This window comes from Genypterus blacodes, unplaced genomic scaffold (assembly GCF_046128005.1).
Source record: "Genypterus blacodes isolate CSIRO-AG114 ecotype Tasmania unplaced genomic scaffold, CSIRO-AGI_Gbla_v1 ptg000058l_1, whole genome shotgun sequence".
Lineage (NCBI taxonomy): Eukaryota > Metazoa > Chordata > Actinopteri > Ophidiiformes > Ophidiidae > Genypterus > Genypterus blacodes.
This window is the reverse complement of record NW_027466870.1, coordinates 1,494,035-1,516,133: the sequence shown is the minus strand read 5'-3', so window position 1 is coordinate 1,516,133 and position 22,099 is coordinate 1,494,035. Positions and strand designations below refer to the sequence as shown.

At 44.7% G+C, this 22,099-nt stretch overlaps 1 protein-coding gene across 1 annotated transcript; it reads left to right on the top strand.

Moving 5' to 3' along the window:
- Positions 1-185: 185 nt before the first annotated feature.
- Positions 186-5,591, top strand: org (oogenesis-related gene). The gene is made up of 7 exons (XM_076153183.1): positions 186-311; positions 3,735-3,871; positions 3,986-4,048; positions 4,117-4,324; positions 4,945-5,105; positions 5,294-5,401; positions 5,478-5,591. The coding sequence occupies exons 2-7, from the start codon at positions 3,806-3,808 to the stop codon at positions 5,502-5,504; spliced, it is 633 nt and encodes a 210-aa protein (XP_076009298.1). The 5' UTR covers positions 186-311; positions 3,735-3,805; the 3' UTR covers positions 5,505-5,591.
- Positions 5,592-22,099: the final 16,508 nt, after the last annotated feature.

Here is a 22,099-nt window from a genome sequence, read left to right as displayed (position 1 = left end):
GTCATATGAGAAGGATCATAAGATACAGTTAAGGTGGAATGTGGAATTGCTAAAGTTACTTAAATGAAGTTTACATAAATTGAAGCAACTATTAATATTTATTTCATAACCAAACAAACAAGAAGTCACTGCTGCATTGTCTCTGTCTGCATGTGAGTATGTGAGGGTTTAAGGCCTTTTATTGTGTTACAGCATTCAGCATGTGGCTCTGACGCAGATACAGATACAGCCTCATATGGTGACGAGCCTATCCTCCATTGCTCCACAAGAACCTTATTTACAATGACTCACATCCTGTTCTCTCTCATAAGGTTCGTACAACATTGATGCTGTTACATTTAAACCACTACAGTTGCTATGTCATTGACAAACATAATTACGAAGTGTTCACAGTGCTTATAAAGTAGTTTCTGTGTTAAATGTCAGAAGCTTCCGGAAAATGCAACATGCTGTGTCCCTCTGTGTCTAAAGGGGACGAGTGTCTCTCCTGGTTCACTAACACAAGCTTGAGGATGTGACCCTATGACTCACCTCACACTTACTCATAATGGTATGAGTATGTTACGTATCATTCTTTGTCACCCATCTGCTAACTTACATAAAACTTATTCCCGATAGACTTTGTTTTTTAATGCAACAGATCCGGAAGTCGTTCATTTGGGATGGAAACTCCTGGTTATGTAAATTCACCCCCCCCTGTATTCTGACATCATTACACTTAAGCAAACATTATAAATTTAGCTCATTGTGTCCTGATCCATTCTGACGTCCAGAGGCCCGTGTTTACTCGCTTCACCCACTCCAAGCACAGCACTCTGCATCCCAGCGTGCGCGTGTGGGAGAGGAGCTGCGGCCGTGGCCTCATTAGCGGCATCTTCATTCAGCCTCTTCATGTGCTAAGGAGGAGAAGGAGAGCTGCTTAGGTTCACACAGATGCATTAGTGGACATTCACGTCTGCAGGCCACACAGCAGCCACATGTTCGTATATATAGAGAGAGAGAAAAGAGTGAATAGGAGCAGACAGAAAGAGGCGCTGACATTTACCAACATGAACCTAGTTGAGGAATTCATTAACCTTACCAAGCGTTACGTCAGGGAAGGAACTGCACCTTTGTTTGGAGATGAAAGGGGCACTTCTTACAAAAACAGACAAACACACTCGAGGGCTCTTAGACCCAACACATACATAAACATCTTAATTTATCATACATAATGATTCACTCCATTAAATGAAGCAGCGCAGACTCAGGTCCCTTTTGGTTCAGAGAGAACTGAATGATAAAGAAACAAAATGGGATGTTTGTTTTCATATCAAAAAACGGCTATTGATTACATCAGAGGAAAGTGTGTTTGACTCCATTTTATTTATTTAATCTATTTTGCACTGTTTTTCACAATTCGTCCTTTTCTAAAGCCTGATAAAAGTGTTTCTGATTCTGAGGAGAGTTCATCTGTAGGACAAATTCATCCTTAACTTCAAAATGTAATCTGTAATTCTAAACTAACTACTGTGCATATCAGCTGTTTTTACAATCATTCATTCACATTGATTGATTTAATTTATCAGTCCATTCACACATGTTTATCACAGTCCAGCTGTTATACGGGGGCAGTTCTTTCAGTCTTTAGAGTCAAAGGTGTAGACCATAAGGACAAGCTTGACCGTTGACCTTTGACCTTGACGCCAGCTCATGTTGACTGTTCACTCCGCTTATTGAAAGTACAAAAATAATACACTGGGCATTAAAGCATAATGATAATATAGTTTTATTTTTGGATTGCAGCATGCAAAGATGTGACACAGACATCTTTATCAAATATAGAGATCCATGACTATCAACACACACACATTAATGCATATTTGGAACAGGGGTCTGTGATTTTCATGTATTTATTTGTGAAGTCTCAGAAAAAATGGGTCGATTTTTGACGGTGTGGGATGAAGTGTTTCTTGATGGCCTGATAGAATCGGTGTTTACGCTTGATGTCGCCAGTGTTGGCGGGCGGAGAGGCTGGAGGTGAAACAGCAGAGGAGGTTTGTGTCTCTGTCTCTGATATTCCTCCCTTAGTCTGTGACTCAGCTGAATTTTTGGACCGTCTCTGTTTGGCTGCAGACCGGCTGATGGCACTGGGTTTGATGCTGCTGTCTGCCATCCCCGAGTCTTTACTGAGACAGCTCCAAGTGTCCTCGTCCTTGTTGAAGCGCCGCAGCCCAGCCTGGCACAGGAGAGCCTCCTCGCTGGCCATCTGCGGGCTCTGGCTCAGTGTGATGAAGCCGTACGGAGTGGTGACTTTGGTGAGGTGAGGCAGCGAGAGGGCGGCTCTGCTGTGAGGGTCCAGGCAGTGCTGAGCGTCCGTGTAGGGCAAGGAGACCTCCCTTTGAAGGATAGAATGCCTGCGGGCGAAGGGGTCAGAGACGCTCCGCTCAGCTTTGCGTTCTGACACAAATGGAGCCAAAGCTGAAAAAGATGTGGACGACGAGAGCGTGGAGCAGGATGGAGAAGCGTATCCCGACGTGCCTCCTGACAAGGTCCTCTCATCTGTTTCTGCACAGTGGTCCTCCGTCTGTCTGTTTCTGTTGCTGTCCAGGGATCTTAAGCTTGTTTGGACAGACAGACTTGGTATGGTGAACTGTGGGATGCTGTCAGGCGTCAGGATATTGGTAAAAATGTTCTCCCTGCTTGTGTGGAAGTCCGATCCCACAGAGCTCCCTAAAGACTTTGCACTACTGGTTGCCCACAGGAGTGCACGGATCCCTGCGCTGCTGTGCCTACGCGACACAAAATCACCTGAATGAACAGATGTGGTGCCGCTGCAATTGCCTCCAAAGCTGAAGGTCCTTGTGACCGTGTTCTTGTCCATGTCTCAATCTTCTGTTCCCTTTGCTCACAGGCTTGAATGTAGATTGGCAAGAGAAAGGTTGACTGGCTGCTTTTATACTCTTGCTTCCCACATTTCGGGCATCATCAGAGACGTTTGTTTGACAAAAGCCAGCGGGCCCGGAACTGCTGACCGGTTATGGTGCTCGCCAGGAACGGAAGCATAATTTCTATAAACCCCTTCATATGCTAAGGTGTACAGAGGGAAAGTGTTTTAGAAATGAGGTAGTAAGATAGTGAATGCCTCGTTAAGTAAAAACGGCTACACTTGAGTTTTAATTATGTAAGAAAAGTGGTGATTCAGCTCTGTGGATTCTGCTTTCACCCACGTATGTCAATTAGCAGGGTTACTAAAAAGAGACTTTGACATTTTGAAAAATCACACAGGGAAGAACCCATTAAACCCAAAAAGGGTAATAAAGGAGAAACCAATTTTTTTATTTTCATATTTTATATCTATATTGTTATAGCATTTAAGTGTTATATTTTACCTTTATGAAAGTGCCATCGTCATGTACACAAATGACAATGACACAATGCTACAGGGGCTCTGATGAGTTCATAGAGCTGCTTGAACAAAGTCCCCGAATTTACAACTCTATGTCTAATCTAATATTTAATATATCTAAAGATCTAAAATCTAATAAAGGACATCTTTGGTCTAATCTTACCTTTATATAAATGGAGGAAACTCTATCTGACCTACTTTCATGTTGTCAACACAACATCACAAACCCTTTACCGAGATAATTGGTGCTGTTTGCTGATTAGCCAGCGCAAATTGCACCGCGCGCTCCGGTCCTCGCTGATTGGCTACACTGGCGCTTCTTCGGGGTACATCTCACCTTCCTCAGGCCTCAGTGGAACCACCTGACAGACACCGTCCACCATCTTCTCCTCCTCACCACCGCACCTCGGCAGCAAGATGACCACGGACGCCAGCAGCCTCTCCGTCGAGGAACCGCAGGAGCAGCAGCCCCTAAATGCGGAGGTAAAACTTCGGTTAGGTGTTCAGCTTTCTGTCCAATTCCGACGTTGTAGCTGCTGGTTTGCTAAATGTTAGCTGGAACTTCCCCCCGCTCTCACTGTGTTGTCTCGCCCGTAGGACCAGCTTGTGAGGAGTGACGGTGTTCTTCGCTCGGTCATCTTCTGGCCTTTTAGACTGGTGGTGCGTATGGCGACCTAAACATGTTATCTTCGCCCCCCTTTGTGAAGCTAACGCTTGTCTCTGAACAGGTTCGGGCGTATCGCGGGATTTGGTTGATGCTGGGTTTCCCGAGGCAAAGCAACGGCCCGGCTGTGACCACCCCCGCGCGCCAGAACCTCGCCGGTCGCAAGCGCCTACACCGGGTCACCCGCGTGCTGCTGTCCGTTCTGCCCCGCTACGTGCAGAGCTTACTGGGGTACCCGGTGTCCAGCAACATCGGCCTCGCGCTCTCCCCAGGTACGGCGGGCAACTCGAGACCTTAGTGTGTCAGCTGTTCGTTTGGTCTGTGTGTTCTTTTACTCCACCTTTCCTCAACCATGCTACAGGCAAAACACACTCCTCACTACTTTGTGGTAAAGTGAGGCATGCAGGGACATCTAATTGTCTTTAGAAAGCTAGTAATACTAAATTTGATGCCATGTCTTGGAGAGTCAGGCTTAGATTCTTGCATTTCTTTATTTTACTTTACACTTATTTGTATAGGTCCAAATGCCTCATTGTGGAATTGTTTCAACAAACTAGCACACTCCCAATGAAGTGGACCTTCTCCAGGCAGAGAAGGAGCCTGGGGGTCAAACTTGGCTAGCTTACACTCGCGAGATTCAGTAAATACAAACTGTACAAGATTCCTAACTAACATTTTATGTACTTTACACCGAGAAACTGATCAGATTAGAATCTCTGGTATTGGCATGGGTTATGAGGTCACTGCTCAACAGCATAGAGGCACAAAATTGAGTCTCGCATTCAGTTAATCAAACTGACTCGTGTCTGAAGTGTAACTTTTAGTATTTGTTCCTCATAAGCTGTGTGGAAGCTTTGGTGGTTAGTGTAAAGTTGTGTTTCGCCACATGCAGAAGTGAGGATCTCTCCGACGAAACCATGTGGGAAGGGCAGCAAGAGGAAGCAGGATGAGTTGGATGACGATGAGGACGAGGAGCAGCACCACCAGTCCTGGGTGGAGGCTCTCAATCAGGAGCTTGCTGATGAAGGCCCAGAGGAGGACCCTGACTATGAGGTTGGTTCAGTCATTACTTGGCTGTAAATTGGTAGACATGGCTGACCATTATCCTGAAAAGAAGTGTCATGGCCTGTCTATACTAGTCAAATATTGCCTGTCGGGTCAAGTTTGATTGTAAACTTTAATTGGGAAGCTTTAAACGGAACATTTTCTTCATGTAAATTTTTCAATGCTGACCCTTTCAGCCCAGTTCTGTGGAGACGGAGAGCGAAGAGTATCAGTCGCACAACAACACAGAAAGTGACATTGAGGTCCATGAAAAAGGCATGGTGATCATTGAGGACGTGAACATGGTAAACTTAGACTCTGTACATAAAGTAACATGGTGGTTGAGGACAGAAGCACTGACCTGCTTTCTCTCGCTCACAGGAGACTCTGCCCATCCAGGCCAGCTGAAGTCTGCGTGCCTCACTGCTGTTTAATCTGTAACTTGCAATATTGATTTTTCTATCTTTGTATTAAATGAATAAATATACTACTTTCCCACCCTATTTGCTGTGACGTTGCCGTTCCACTAGATGGCAGAATATTTCTGTCTTTCTGCCTGATTAGAGTGCAGGCTTGGACGCTGTGTTGCCTGGCTGGGCCTTGAGTTTGTGCTGAACCCTACAGGGCTTCAGTTTGACTCTTTTCCTCCCAGGATCTACAGACAAACACCAAGGGGTAATGCATTTGTGTGGGCTGTTCTTAAAACACGACCGAACAAGTGCATGTTGACTCCCGTAACGATGCAATATAAAGGCAAATGTCCTGCTTAAGTAGGTTTGCTTTTATGAATGACTTATTTTGCGTCTCTCCAATAGAGGATGGTGTAAACTGAAGAGAACCTATTTCTTTCACCCGAGCATTACAGCTGTCTCAATCATGGCTGCTACTCAAGTGTTCTTTTCAGCTACAAGATTGTGTACAAACTCTAGACTGCCCACTTCAGAATCATTCAATTTGCCATTAAGGCTGAGCTCTTCCAAGACCCACACCCTCAAAGACTTCACCTTCCTCTACTTTGGCCTAATAAGTCATGAGGACTCATCTTTTGGTTTGTCTACTTGGCAATCATGTAGAGCACAAGGTATTAAAACATTTTACAGCCCATGTGCCAATGCAAATTAAATGCACAAAATTGGCTGCTATGAATATCTGGCAGTGTTTCTTGGCAGTTCCACAACCGTTTTACTTGAGCTGTAAAGTCATTTTCAACAGTCTTTTTAATGTAATGTGGCTGTTTGCTGCTGCGGCACCCTCTATGAATCTGTACACTCGCAGATTAGCAGCGTCTACCTGTGGGTGTAGTGGAGAGTCCCCAAAACCTTGACAATAACGTTGCTACTCGTCCTTGCACAGCAATCAGCGCCCTCTATGGAAATGAAACGGTCAATGAGGAGAAAATATTAGTGACGGATGCACTTGAATTTTATGTGGAACTGAAATGAAATTCTTTGCACAAAATCTGGTTTACAAGTGGACATTTCTCGCAAGACTCGAGGCCTCTTTGTCCTATTGTCCAGCATCTTGACAAGTCATTGTGGACTTTTGGAGTCGTCTGTCCTCGCTGTATTCCTCGATCTAACACAAAATCTTGTTCCGCGTTCTCAGGCAAAGCTCTGGTCAGCACCACGGACAGCAGCGCTCAAATCTTGAGGTCTGTCAGTCGCTTTGTACAAATGCATAAAACAGCACCAACTACAAGGGAGACTCCTTCAGTGCTCCCACACAAAGCTCCACTGGAGGTTTGGTTTTTATAGATTTTCATCCACTTTTCTAGAGCAATTCCTCACAACAGGACCACCAAGTTTATAACATACATTGTCATGATCAGACCTGATGATGCTCATTCAGGCAGAGTGAAGGAGACATTGACAGCCTTTGCCTGCTGATTGAAGTAGCTCATGGGGTGAAATTATTTTTTCCATTCACAACAGAAGAGTACAAAAGCCTGAAAGGTCCCCAGTCTACTCTTACATTTATGATTAAGACCTTTTAACCACTTGCTTTAATGTTTAATCATGCATGTTTAATCAGAGCTTCAAGGGAGCCTGAGTTTGTTTTAAGAACTAAGTGTACAGATGATAGGATTCATTTCATTCATAAAAGCTTTTTTGTCTTTTGCATCTTGTGCTTCTGTGATCTGTTTACCTAGCAACTATCATAAATTAAACTAATTCTATGGTGTAGAGAATTTTGGTTGTATTTAATTAGTCTTTCCTGATCTGGTCCTAGCAGTTTGTGTTCCTCTTGAAGAACGCTTCCATAGTTATATTTTTATTATTAAGATGTATATTTTCAACTCGGGCACCACGTTCAACCCTTCCCCCCCATTGAGGCTTTCACGTCCACCGACTGCTTTAAACAGTGGTTCTTCGATTAAACTAAGAAGATAAAAGTCTTAGTTCAATTCTCTGTGTTTATTTCTAACTGAGCATTTTTACCCACAATCCCCCTGACTAGATTTGGGCCTCAGATACACTAACTGGTTTTAATTTAGACTTCATTATCGCCCCATAAAAGGCTTCTGTTATTGTACGAACATGTACGATGCACACAGAGAGCAATGATGATGGCCCCTAGCAGGCTAATCTGGGCCTGCTTGTGTGTGTGTATTTGTAGGAAGGGCAGCAGTGAGAGCTGGATACAAAACAGGAACTGACGGTCTCTGGGGGTTCTCCTGGCTGTCTGAACGTTTGAAGGGTAGACTGCTCTGTGGAGGGAGCGATGCAGAGTGTCGACCTCTGTCTCTGGTGTTTGTAGCCAGCTGGAGACGCTTGTACACCAGAAACTGTTTGCTTTTTGGCTTCAGAACTGCAAGGTGAAAACAGCTGTGTCCATGGGGGCTGTGGGTTTCATGCACAGTCCCAGCTGAGCTATAGAACAAAGGCCGTCTGCCTCTTACAGTAAATGCATTGCCCTTTTGCTGATCATATTGTTGCATAATTGATGGCTGCATGATTACTTTGTTGGTGTAATCACCTTGAATGTGTTGCAGGCAGCAGGCGCATATTATGTCATGGATTTTCTTTAGAGCTTTATCTGATTCATATGACCCTGAATACTTTATAAAGTTATAAAGACACACACACACACACACACACACACTGGCTTGGCACACTACAGAGCTGACCTACAGCGAGGACTCTGTGGCATCAGTTTGTTGTCACCTTGAATGAATGGCAGCAGGTGCCGCCTGCTCCCCAGGCCCACCAGTCTGACCTGCAGGCTATTATCTGCTACATTACAATGTGACTCTGTAATGTCAGCCAAGAGAAGAGCTCCTAATCTGCTTACTTCTCTGCTCTATCCTCATTTTCCACCGTGTGGAGTGCACATACATTCAAATTCAATCCATGCAGGGCTGAGACAAAGGTTTCCCTCCAGCCTAATGACCAACCGAAAATGGAACAGATATTCTTCACTTTGTTCTACACTTTGGTGCTGGGGGCTCTCAGAAATCCTCAGAGTGCAGGAAAAGTGCAGGGATGTCATGTTTGATCTAAGCACCCTGACGTGAGCGTATGATCGACCTTAAAATGCAGTCATGGTTCTGGAACAAGGCAGAATCAAATGAATCTATTTTAGAGATAATCTTACGTGTATTTTCCATTTTTGTAATACTTCCTTTCTTCTCTCATATTTTTTAAAGCATCCCACAGGCCAAGGCAGAGCAAATTCCAGTTGTGCTGGTGTGGCCCCAGTGTGTCCTTACCGTCCCTGTGAGTTTCTCATTCTGATCAGCATCACCTCAACTTCTGGTCAGGATCAGTGGATTTTTATGTCCCATCACGCCTACGGGGCCAAGCCGGCAGGATTAAAAGGCTTTGCTGCAATCTGTTGTTGCAATTGTCCTTGGCTGTCCGCAGGTCAGTAGCAGGTCTGACTCAGAGTTGGGTTACCAGCCCTCAAAGTGTGTGAACTCGGCCCCCGTTGAGGCCAGTAAGCAAATCCATTCACACATTTCTGATGCTATTCTCAGCCATGGCCCAAAGACCTCACAAGGGGAGGAGCCAAAGAGAGGAAAGAGGGGCGCGGTTAAGGGGCTGCAAAGTTTCACCAAATGCAACCCAAAGAATTAATGAAGCATAGTTTAGTATTAGCAGTAATGTAGCTGTGACTCGGTAAAGAACAGTCAGCCTATGTGACACCTTCAGCTACAAGGAGGAGAACTCACATCCTCAGATCAGATCCCAAATCCCAGATCCGATGTCACCCATCACCAAGGTATAACAAGAAATGGACACAAGGGATTTGTGTTCCTCAGGTCAAAGGACTCGATCAGTCAACCTGAGTTTGCCAGGTATGATGTTACCCATGGAGACGCCTCACTAAGAGAAAACAAAAGCATGATTTGTGGATATCATTTAACAGAGATTTTCCGCACCGTCTCATTATTGCAGAGCTGGAAGAACAAGGAGGAAGGAAGCTCGCAGCAGTAACTGGGAAGGCAAAACAGAAAGCGTGGGAGGGCTGCAACAACGGGGATTGTTTGGGTTTAGAATTGATCGCATACAACTCCTCTTCGGAGGCCAACACACTAAGCACAAGTTTGGTGAGGTCTGAAAGCCCTCCTGTGTCAGGGAGTGTGTGTGTGTGTGGGGGGGGGGGGCAGTTTAACAGGGCATTCTGGGAAATCATATTGTACATCCCACAGTTTGTTCCTGTTGTAAAACATGTTTTTAGTCGATAATAATAATGGTTCTTGTGTTATTCCTTCCTCAAACCCCATTTCTTCCTCTTGTTTCTGCCACACCACACGAGCAACTAGCTCCTTCATTTCCCTGTGAAAACAACACACTCAGAATATCGGCTTCTATTTTCTTGTGGCTACTCCTGGTTACTGTGGTGGAACCGTGTCTGTTGCTCGGGGAGAGTTCATAGCTGCAGAATGTAGGACAGAGAAATAAAGGGAAGGCAGGATGGAAAAGAGGCTCAACATCCACCACAGAGGATTGCCAGTTTTTTTTTTTTGCAGTTGAATAACAATGTGTATCTCAGAAAAATGACAGCTATTAGATGCTGAGGCTGTTTTAGAATCCTTTCTTCCATAGTTCAGTGGTTCATTATCTGTTGTTTGGCTTCATGTTTCTCCCTCTCGCTCTCTCTGTCTCCCTCTGATAATAATGAAATTTGCCATCTGCATGCACTCACTAATTTTGTTTCCACACACACACAGACACACATGTAGGAGGTAATATGTAGGAGCGTCTTATCAATGATTCATCTCATTGCCAATATGAATTTCCGTTCTGCCCACACAATGACACAGGACATTGTGTGGGCACCGCCTTGGTTTTGCGTCAAAAGAAACACAGATGAGATGTTGACAGAAAGCCAATGGGCGAGTGTGTGCACATGTGTTTGCCTTATTGATCTGACTGCTATATTAATGTTTCCCTCGCTCGCTCGCTCGCTCGCTCGCTCAGACCTGAGCCAACAGGAAATTAAAGCGCTGCACAGAAGCTAATACCAAACAGCCCCGACACACCTCTCAGCTGAGACGACTCCAAGAGCCTTGGGCCACAGAAAATAACATTTCCACCCAGCCTTGCTGTCTTAGTGACATATTTCTTTAGAAGTTATACTGTCTGGAGACTCTGGGATTCAATAGGTTTTCATTTCTCCTCACCTTGTCTGTCTGGCCACAGTGAGTTTAATTCTCTCGCTGTTCAAAAGGTCTTTCAGCCGAGAGATTGATTTAACTGTGAAAGGCCGTGAAGGGTACCAGCCAGCTTGGCCTCCCCACTGCCTGTGCAGCCACACCGAAGGAGTGTGTGTGTCAATTAAAAGAGAGTTTCAGCGTTCATTATGAAGTGGAAGAATGAGAAGCAAATAAAAGGACAATGATCCTTTTGCAGGAGATTATTCGCAGGAAATCTGTATCTTCCTCTCTGAAAGCAGTGCAGGTTAGAGCTCAAAAGCACAAACAGATGGAGAAGCAACCGGTTTAAAAACTCATGTTAAGCTTAAGAAAGAAAAGGAAACCACTTATCGGACCAAATCTGTGGTGTGACACGACGTCCTTCTGTGTTTATCTCTAAAGATCTCACTGTTTATCGGAACAGTGAATCACTCAGAGCACAAAGCAGCGCTGGGACCCCCGATTGGCAGCAGACATGTCGGTGTTGCAAGAGCGGCAGCAATGGCGCCAGGCATCTGTGAGCGTCCCCTCTTTGCTTGGCGTGTAACAAAAAAAAGGCGTGAAGTGTGTGTGTGTAGCCCCGAGGCATGAGAGCTGGACTGATGATCTGCCGGGCATGGCGGCGTCCTCTGATACCTGCAGGCGCAGAGGCAGAGGCTATTTGACAGCTCTAAAAATAAGAAGCAGATAAGAACAATGTGGTGACAGAGAGAGAGGGGGGGGGGGATACGGTGGGACCACCTATTGTTGTCTCTCTCTCTTCCTTACATCTCGCTGATTTGTGTTTGGGACCAGCCGAGGGCCTTTGTGTGGCGCCTTAATAGAAGCCTGAAGTCTGAGAGTAAACCAAAGGCCAGCTGATTTTCTCTGTTTGTCTCTTCTATTGTACCTCCAGTGATTGTGTAACTTTTTGATTAATCGGGTTCGACTCCCCATCCCCCCCTCCCCCCTCTCTCCCTCTCTCTCCCTGACATTTGTAGTGACTTTATATACACTGTGAGGAATGCAGTGCTCAGCTTAACACAAATGAAATGGTCTCCATCCTAAGCGGCGCTCCCGGGATGCTAATGAGCTTTAAGCGGAGTGGAGCATCGGTCAGCGAATTCAGCCTGGCAAGCGTGAGTGTTTGAGTGTGTGAGTTGTTAAGAATCCTTTGATGTAAGAAACATGAAGCATACTGTAGATACATACTCTCAGCCATACAAATAGCTACACACAAATAGCTACACACAAATAGCTACACCCAAATAGCGGTAAATGATTTGGAACACGCTTAGCTTGTCAGCTTACTTGTTGCTAACATCATATTTTGAATACAAGCACTGAGTTTTCAAGCTGAATACAATTTTGTTACTCTCAGACAACACGGGACATTTGAAAAACTGATTTATGGCTTTAATTGCTGTATAATCTGCGTTTTAAACTGCATGTAGACATTTACTGATTATGAAGGCTCCTACAGACTCTGCAGTTCTCATAAACTCTGCTATCTTTTAAATTCAGTGTGTGTCACGCTGTGCTATCTGTGTCAGGCCGTATGATAGTATGTTTGATGTATGTCAGAGCGCGAGTGGAACGCCTGGGGAATGTATGGAGCCGCATCTCAAATCTACGCAGGCAAGCATCCAAAGAGCGGAATGTTTGCTTGCTCTCTCTGACACTCTCTCTCTCTCACACACACACACACACACACGCACACGCATGCATGAGAAGCAGAGTTGTCCTGATTATTGCAACATTTCAACCGCGGCAACATCCATGTTTCTAAATCTCCGACTGTCTGTCTCACACTGTTAACTCTCACTACGGTTTGAGATTAATGACCAAACATTTCAGATTCTCTTCACACACAGTGGAGGAGCCTTAAGGACGTGATCATCCCTCTGCACCAAGTCACCTCTAAATGTAACTGCTGATAAGTATGTATGCCTGCTGATAACATCTCCTTCACTCTCAGCAAGGCCCGAGCATGGAAACGTCCTTTTGTGCACATCTAATTGGGATTTATACTATTTTATAGAATCTACTCTGCTTTATTCAGGCTGTGTTATGTGCAGTGGTTTGGATTTGGCTTGTCTAAGCTGTTAAAAGCGCTCGGAAACCACAGTAAAGAGAAATACGTAACCCCAGAGCTTTCCAATCCACCCACCATCCTCTCCTCTTCCTCAATCTGCATACAATGTGGGAGGCTATCGTGTGAACTCACTGATCATCTCACACACATACACACACACACGCACACGAACGCAAGCACTTATTCAACAAAAGTGCCATGACTGTAATGAAAGAACAAAAATAATATGAGTAGAGAGAGAGAGAGAGAGATCTAACTTTATTCACCCTGAGTTGTTGACACTTTAGTAACTGCCTGCAGCAGAGTACAAATCTCTTTCAAATGTTTAACTTCCTAACAAATGGGATTTATCAGACTTGTGTGTAGAGGAGTCGCCACAGGCCTTAAGTAGATGATGTACTGTGTTACTTCTGCTGGCTTTTGACATAGTGTGTTTATCTAAGTAAGACTCAATATACTGTTTGCCATAAAGTAGTCAGAGAAGGCTTTAGGAGTAAACACTCTGGTAGATATTACACTGGTTTTTGTTATTTTCTTCCATGTTTATAGTGTAATATCGTATCGAATATGTGCCAAACAACCAAATTTGAGATTCACACCTTTAGAAATGCATCAGATAAGACAAACACACACCTTAACATAACATTAGCTGCTGTGTGCATCATCCAACATGCCTGACCGAGAGTCAGGTACCCTCATTCCACCGCTCACTTCAGGTTACAGTTGGACGTCTCTGTGCTAACGTGATAGGACACCGCTGTTCACATGGTGTCGGCTAGGATCGGACATTGTTTCTGAGATCCGAGTCAAGCTTGGCTGAGTTTAGAATTTCACATTTGGGTTCTGCTCAGTCGACCAAATCGGCGCTCTGTGTGTGTCCCCGCCAGCAGCAGCAGTGACAATAAGCAGTGTAGTGTTTACCCCCCCACGACAGATTGGTGCACAGTTTGGTTTCCTTCGCCTGTTTATTTGGGTTATTCATTCAGCACACATGTATTTCGGTGCCCTGTTTGCAGTTATGACTCGTGTACTGGGATATTATTAATAAATCAGTGTTCAGCAGCATCCGTGTCTTCGAAAGTTCAGGCCAGATTCAAACTCTAATTCAGCTGTGGAAGGATGAAATCTCCATCACTGCCTGTGTCCACTTTAATTCCCATTTTATATCCCTGTTTATAATCGTGTTGAGAAGAAGAACAGGGAAGAAGAAGACACGGAATTCCCCTTAATGACGCCTCCTCTGCTATGATGATGAAGATTGTGCTGCTTTCCCCATTTAGATGATTAATTGTATCGAGATTACAATGAAAAAGGCCCTTAGGGTACCTAAAAGGGTTTCCTCTCAGTATGCACATTGGTGGCGCAGCAAGTGAGCGTATAAGAGGATTAATGTGTTTCTTTGCACATTAAATTTAAATGGAAAAGTGTTGAAAAATACAGCCTTGACTTTCATCCTTCCTGCACAACACTAACAAAGCCAAACTCCCATAATCCACCAAGACAGGATGTTATAGACAGTGACATCACACTGCATCATCTTGTCTAACAGATGGAGCTCTCATAAAGTTCTCCCCGTCTCTGCTTTGCTCTGAGGGTCCATCATACAGTGGAGCTGCATTAGCTTTTGGGATTTATATAAATATATATTTGGAGCTTATCTTTCCTCCTGCTGGCTTTAAGCAGTTTGAAGTCTTCTTTGGCAGTAATGGTGGGAATGAGCTGCTCTGTGCAGCAAAGCAGGACTCTGTAATCCCGCTCTCTTTGCCTCCCAGTCTTATTTACTCCTGACAGCTTCAAATTGAAACTGTGATCACATTTTCCACACGGTTCCTCGGCTACACTCACTTTTAAAACCAGCCAACCTCACGCAGTGGAGTGAGGTGTTTCTCTCCCTCTCGTCTTGTCTCTTCCCCTCCTCCTCCTCCTCCTCCTCCTCCTCCTCCTTCTCCTCTCTGCAGTCCAAACTTGCCAGCTGCCTTGAGGGCTTCATCAGCAGCTGACCCTGCCGTGGCTGTGTTTCCTGTAGGACCTCCACCTTCTCTCTCTCAGGATTGAACAGTGTGTTTGGTGAGATTGAAGAAAAACGAGTGAGTGGAGTTGAGATTGGATTATAGGAAGAGGGAAGAGGTGAATTAATCAAGGCTGCTGTGTTTCTCTGGGTGACAGAACTGCCATTACTGTCTGGCTCTTGCCTGCTGAACACACACACACACACACACACACACACACACACACACACACACACACCCCCTGAAAAGAGAAAACTAATTTTCTATTCATTTTCTTGATCCCAGTGCAGTGATTTGTCTGTGTTGTTGAAGTTGGTTTGTATTGGGAAGAGGTTGTTGGAGTCTCTCAGCAGTGGCAGAATTCTCTCATGAATAACAAGAAAGTAGGATTTTCAGGTCTCATTATGAAACAAAATGACTTTGAACTGAATTTATTCATAATTATTTACTCCTGGATTCTCTTTTTAATGGGAAAGAATTTGATTTTTTCCGACAATCTTTCTTGATTTAATGTGAAAACCTCGAACAAAGCTTTGAGGTTTTGAGGCTTTGGCAGCTCTCTGAGTATTTCGAGTTTAAATTAAATTGCACATTTCCATATATTATGAAATGGGACATGAATGCTGCCTCTTTCAGGATGTCTTGTTGCTGGTTATTCTTAGTCGTGATTGTCTGTAGCTTTGTTACTTCGGACAACATATTATTAACAAAATAAGAACTGTACATTACAGAGAGCCTTGAATGAAGGGACACCGGTGTGTTGAACAACCAATCCAATTTTCAAAGCTGAAAGACACACACACACACACACACACACACACACACACACACACACACACACACTCTGCAACACATCAGTATTGAGAGATCCATTCAAATCTATAGACTTGAGACAGATGGCTCAGCCCGCACACACACACAAAATCGCTCGCAAAGGGCACTGACATCTCTCTTCCTCTCTCGCTCGCTCTCCCTCATTTGCTTACTGATGAATACACAGCAGCTTTCCCTACATTACGGCCCAACACACACATGAAAATAGATTCTCACAGATGTCCAGAATGTCGCCCTTGTCTCTTCGGATGCCGTCTTAGAGGGAAAGTCTTACCGCCTGCAGTCCTGCACTTTTGCCTGTTGTTGCTGGCTTCATGCCTGCCGTTGCTGTACCATGTGGGCAGCAGAGTGCTTGGCTGGGCTTCACATTACTCATCAGAGGCCCCAGTGGCAAACGGGCCAGCAAACAGACACCAACATCAGAACCCTGCAGGAGGACTCTTCTCCTGCTAATGTGCACCAGCCCCCTGTGCTGGCACGCATCCGCCCTGCTGAAGTGCCCTTGAGGAAGGACACAGAATCCCGGCAGCAGTTTGGTTCCCTCGTCAAAGATGACCGTTGACCTTTCTGCAGGGAAAGCTGAGGAAAGAATCATTTATTTTTATGGCTAACATATAAAGAGCTCATTTGCAAAAACATCATTCTTTGTGCTGTGCGTACTAAAATTAAACACAAGCAACATCAAATTTGATTTCCTAAATGTTCAACCAGCCGGTGAGTCTGTTAAAGGTTTTCTTAAGATTTTGCTGAAACATGCTGATATGGATCCATACATTTAGTGCTTTGTGCAAACTATCATGTCTCTGTAGCGCCGCATACTGATTGAAAATTTGAAAAAACTTTGAGCACAAAAAAACGCCATCATGTCTCCTGTTCTCTGGTGGAGGCTGGACTTTGGATTTATTCTTGGCAGCCGTCCAGTCGTTTAAATCCTAAACTGTCTTGATTCACTGGACCTGAACTGGAACTTACAACAATATTTTTGTTGTACTTTGAACTTTTTAGAAACATATTTTTAGGAATGAATTTCTTACAATCTTAAATATGATCTTGTTACTCATATTTCAATGATCTTATGATAATGTTTATTCTTATTTCTCACAGCTACATATCTCAATAAGGATTACATCATCATATCTGAAGACATCTTTCACACCAGCAAAACGGACAAAGCGCCTGTTTGAGGTAAAAATGGAACGTCTAATGCAAATGCAGGAAGACTGTAAGTCCCTGTGGATGGCTGTAGGCCTTTAGTATGCACAAGATGAGCAGATGGGGCAAATAATACCGTGATGAATCTGAATTTGCATGAGCAGAGGCCAAATCTTCCTATTTCACTTTCCCCTGTGAAACCCTGGGTGAAGACATCAAGCCTGATATACAGCAGGCAGAGGCAGGACGGCCGTGTGAATCATGACAAATCTATACGCTGCTTTCCCTGCCAGTTACATACATTACAACACAGTAGCATGCAGGTAAACACAAGTGCATTGATCAGAATGTCAAGCTTGGTGAAGTGATGGTCGAGCTTTGTGCAGCAGCTGTGTTGTACAAAGTCTGTGAAATATGCATGAGAAATAAAGAAGTAAACACACAATAGAGCACATAGAAGCAAACGTGATCAAATACTGGCCACAGACACACACACAAAAATGCCACAGATGAAGGAAACGAGAGCCAAAAATATGTAAATTGTTCAGATCCACATTACCAGAGGACTTCATCTCCTCTCATCTCCTCTCATCTCCTCTCCTCTCCTCTCCTCTCTCTATAAATATATTCACAGTCTGGAACCAGACCACAAATCTTTGATAATCATCCAACCAGAAACATCTGCAGCTATGAGAAAACACAGCCCCCTTAATTCATCATAAACAATAAAGTCCTCTGGTGTGGTATTAAACCTGCCACTTTCCAATTGACTCATTGTGCCTGAATGTAACACAGATCTTCTATTTCTAAATTCACGATTCAACATATGAGCTCCATCTCTCCTAATACACGAGAAACAATTCCATCTAAATATACAGTGGCTCGTTCCGGGAACACAAATAAAATGGTTGTCATAGAAATCAAACTCATCTCCTCAGAGCTGTGTGTGTGTGTGTATGTATGTGTGTGTGTGTGTATGCATGCTATTCCTCAGGCTGTTTCCATGTTGATAACGTGCCTGCATGTAGCTCGGTTCCCTCCCTCACTTAATTTCTGCCCACCTCAGCTTTATCGCAGCGTGGATGCCTGACTGATTTTTCAGCCCCGCACCTTTTATTTGCAGCCTCAGCTCCTTCACGGCTAAGAGCGTTTGGTTTGATAGATGATCTCCGATGTGGCGTATTATCCTTGAGCTGCAGTCATTTTTTGGCGTGTTATTTTATTTCATTTATGCTTCTGTCATCGTGAACACTACAAGATCTCAAGGGTGGAATGAATCCAATATGAGAGCAGGCATTCAAGTCAATCTCCTCTTCTTCTCTTTTGCTTCTGTCTCTCCTTTTCTGTCCTTACATCTGTATCCTCTCCATCACACACACACACACAGAACACAACTCTATCTTAAACATGAAATCCCACATTATGAGTATGTTATATATGCGCCCTGTGATTTAATCAGCTGTCCCAGCAGGGGAGTTTACACTCATTTAAGGGGCTTGGTTCAGTCCTGAAGCCTTGACTTAATTAAAACAAATCCATATGGTGCCTGGCTTCCAGACCTACACAGCATTCAGACATACACACTTACAGCTTTCTGCCACCATTGAATTATTTACCATTTCACTGAAGCTGCTCGCTTGGCTCTGAATGTGTCGACAAGAGTTCATTCTCCCCTTTCAATAAGATGTTTGGGGCCCTTTTGCCTCCCATAGACAGTATTGAAAATGGGAGAGTAAGAAGAGGGAGAAGAGTAAGGATAGTGAGAAGAGTAAGAAGAGTGAGAATAGTAAGAAGCATGAGAATAGTGAGAATAGTGAGAATAGTGAGAATAGTGAGGAGGGTGAGAAGAGTGAAACGAGTGAGAAGAGTGGGAAGAGTGAGACTAGTGAGACAATTAAGGAGAGTAAGAAGAGTGAAAAGATTGAGAATAGTAAGAAGAGTGAGAGAAGTAAGAAGAGTAAGAAGAGTGAGAAGAGTGAGAAGAGTGAGAACAGTGAGAAGGCTTCTGGCTCCAATCAAACTTAAACTATTGCAAAAAAGTCTGAAGATGTATCATCTTTTTTAAATTGTCTCTTACCTGGAACATGTCTCATAATAATGTGTGTGTAATGGGACCCTGGTGGACTAATTAACACAACAGATGCTTTCAGCTTCAGTTATCATGGCGGTGAGTTAGTATGCGTGTTCATGAATGTTTGATGGATGCGGCCCATATCTGATAGCTGCAATCACACTGTTTATGAAGTAACCCACATACACCAACCAGGGTTCAGATTCAGAGATGAACCACCGCGATGGATGCAAATGAGACAGAAATGACAGCGACGGCTGCTGCGTCATTCATCTGTGGACAGAGGAGCAGAGTGTCCTATTTGATGTCAAATCAGATACATGTCACATTTCCTCTTAGGAATGTGTGAAAAATGTGTGATAACTAGCTGCTCGGTGATGTGTGCAGGACGCGTTTGAGACGCCTGAACCTCAGCGCCGTGGAGATGTCTCTAAAGTTCAGCGCCGACGTCTCACTCTCACAGGAGTGACATTGGCCCAGAAAATATGCACTCAATGGTCCAGACTTCCTCTGGCTATTTAAAGACGGAGGTTGTCGGGCAAAAACTCAAGTTGAGTTCTGTCCTGGAGGGGTCGATGGTGTCCATACCTGCAGATCTGCACCAGGAGGGAAGCTGAGATGATGGATAGGTAGTGGGAAGGTGACTCAGATGGTGATGATGATGTAACAGGTGACTTCTCAACTTTGCAGGCTTTGTTGTGTCTGTCTGCTGTCCACAGTCCTGTTGGAAACCTTTGCTGTTAGTCGTGAAAGCTTTCAGACTCCATAAAGCAGAAGAAAGTAACAGGAGAAGAATCTTCCGGCGAGTTCCCACTCAGTTTAATCACCGGTAGCTGTTCCCAGTGGAAACGGTCAAAGCAGCTTTGTCCCTGCTTCTTGCTGCAAACCTTAATGAGATCGACGTGATTAGAAAGAAAGAAACATTTTGGTGCCATGGCAGAAAATCAGCAGCTTGTGAGCCTGTGGCCCCAAAGCCAGATCCAGGTGCCCTAAGCACCGCCTTTAAGGAAAGTAAATGGGTGAACGAACACACACACACACACACACACACACACACACACAAACACACACACAAACACACACAAACACAACCGAAAACAAAATAGTACACCTGCAGAGAAACACAAATTCCTTTATTGGGAGACTGTGTGTGTGTGTGTGTGTGTGTGTGTGTGTCTTCCTTCCTGCTTCCTCTCCTCAGAGTCCCCGTGGGAGCTCCTTAGCCTCCCCTTTTGCTCCCCTTTCTTCTTTATTTACTTCTTCCTCACTGTTCCCTTCCTGCTCATTGATCAGCCCACGGGTGCAGGCAGGAGACGTCTCACACTTCTATTCCTCGTCCTCCCGTTTCTGCCTCCTTACAGACCTCCATCCCTTCCTTCATTCCCACTTCCCACTAGTATGTCTCAGTGTGTGGTGTTCCATCTGGAGCTGATGTGTGACTCACAAACCCCTGTCTGAGCCTGCAGGTGAGGGCCCGTCACACAGGGGACAGACTCACACTAACATGTCACAGAAAACTCCTAAAATACCTGCAGGTTCCTCGTCTCTGCTGCACTTTGCTCCACCATGCAAATCCTCAAATCCTCTTTGCTCCTCAAATGGTAATTAGGAGAAAACAAGCCCCGGTCACATAAACTGGCCTGCAGAGAGCCGTAAAAAACTGAAAAGAGCAGTGCAGCGAGTCCAACGTGTTCATAACGAAGATGCTGCATCACAGGGAAACTAAAGGGAAGAGACGAGGACATTTGTTACGGTTTGGATTTGACCGCATTATATTTAGGGCTCGACGTTTCTATTGTGTTTCATCTGCTTGTGCTTTGTAATTGTACTGCCTCCTGCATTATGCATCGTCCAGTACAAGCACCGCTGCCACCCGTCTCCTCTCACAGTTGCATCACTCGGGCTTTTGTGTCTCTTTGTGTGGGTGTTTTGCGAGCATTAATGCTTGTTGCACGATGGACGCGCTCGCCTCAGGGTGCGTAAAGTCCTCTCCCAGCTCGACTAACCTATAGGGAGTCCGAAGGGGAATGAGAGACGGGGCTGAGCTGGAGCCATTACTCATGCTGGCTTTGTTTTTGTTTTTTTCACAGCTGCAGTGAAGATCTAAACTCCCCCCTCCAATCCCACCCACACACTCTCACAGAGCGGGATCGCTCTTCTTCTCGACCGTTGCAGCAGCGAAGAATCTGCTGCATGTCCACACGGTGCAAAAACGCCAGCGGAGGAGGGCCAGATGGGCACAGCAGACACACACTTCAGGACACACACTGGTACGGCATGCAAAGCAGGTATGAGGTGAAGGCGACGGTGTGACAGAAACTGAAAATGAGCACACAAACAGGAAAACACTCACACACTTTGCTTTGCTGTTTCCTGTGCTTTTTCTATGAGTGATTTAACCGGACTCAGCTAATTAAATCATCCCAATGCATATTCACACACCATGTTTTTTCTAACATGCACTTACTCACTGACTCGCCCACTCACTCGCTCCATTTTGGCAGGATCTCTTCTCAGGGAAAGTAGGTGTATGGCAGAACCCACTGTTGTGCTTTTTCCTGTCCTCCATTCACTGAAATGTGCACCTTTCCTCTCTGTGAGCTCTGAGTGTGTGTGTGAGGGCACATTAATGAGAGGAAGAGCTGAAGGGCATGAGTGTTACTTTTAGTGATGGAACATATCAAAGCTGCCACTATGGTGCAGTGAATCTTCATACATTAAGAATTTATTCTCATTTTGAATCCCTGGATCATGAGAGCTTTGCTTCTCTCTAACACTCCCCCCCTTCTGCACATTCAGGCCTTTCAGTTTGACTGATGAGGATTTGGTGGGTGCACAGTGGGCACAGTACTTTGCCATCATGTTTTATGTATAACGTATTTATCAAAACGCCCAATAATACACTGAGCCGCTTGAAAATATTCATCGAGAAACGACCCAGGAAACGAGAGTGCAGTTGATTTCAGCGCTGCCCTCGGGTGTGAGGAATGGAGAGATGATGTAATGATCATTACTGTGCTGTGGTACTGGAGAGCTGCAACAGAACCATTGAGCCAAATGACACAGTCTCCTCCAGCTCACATCAAAGCCCTCGCCTTAAGCCTCCCACCGAGGAGATGGTTAAGGGGAACGCGACATTCAGGAAGGTCAGAGCACCGCAGGCAACAGCAGCAGAATAACCTGAGAAAAAAGAAGTCCTGTTAGAAGAAGAAATGTTGCTTTCTC

What these genes read in the sequence shown, in the direction of transcription:
- org (XM_076153183.1), top strand. Translation starts at nt 3,806, where the DNA reads ATGACCACGGACGCCAGCAGCCTCTCCGTCGAGGAACCGCAGGAGCAG. An exon ending in AGGAGGACCCTGACTATGAG is followed by an intron (nt 5,106 to 5,293) that starts GTTGGTTCAGTC and finishes TGACCCTTTCAG; the next exon opens with CCCAGTTCTGTGGAGACGGA. An exon ending in TCATTGAGGACGTGAACATG is followed by an intron (nt 5,402 to 5,477) that starts GTAAACTTAGAC and finishes TCTCGCTCACAG; the next exon opens with GAGACTCTGCCCATCCAGGC.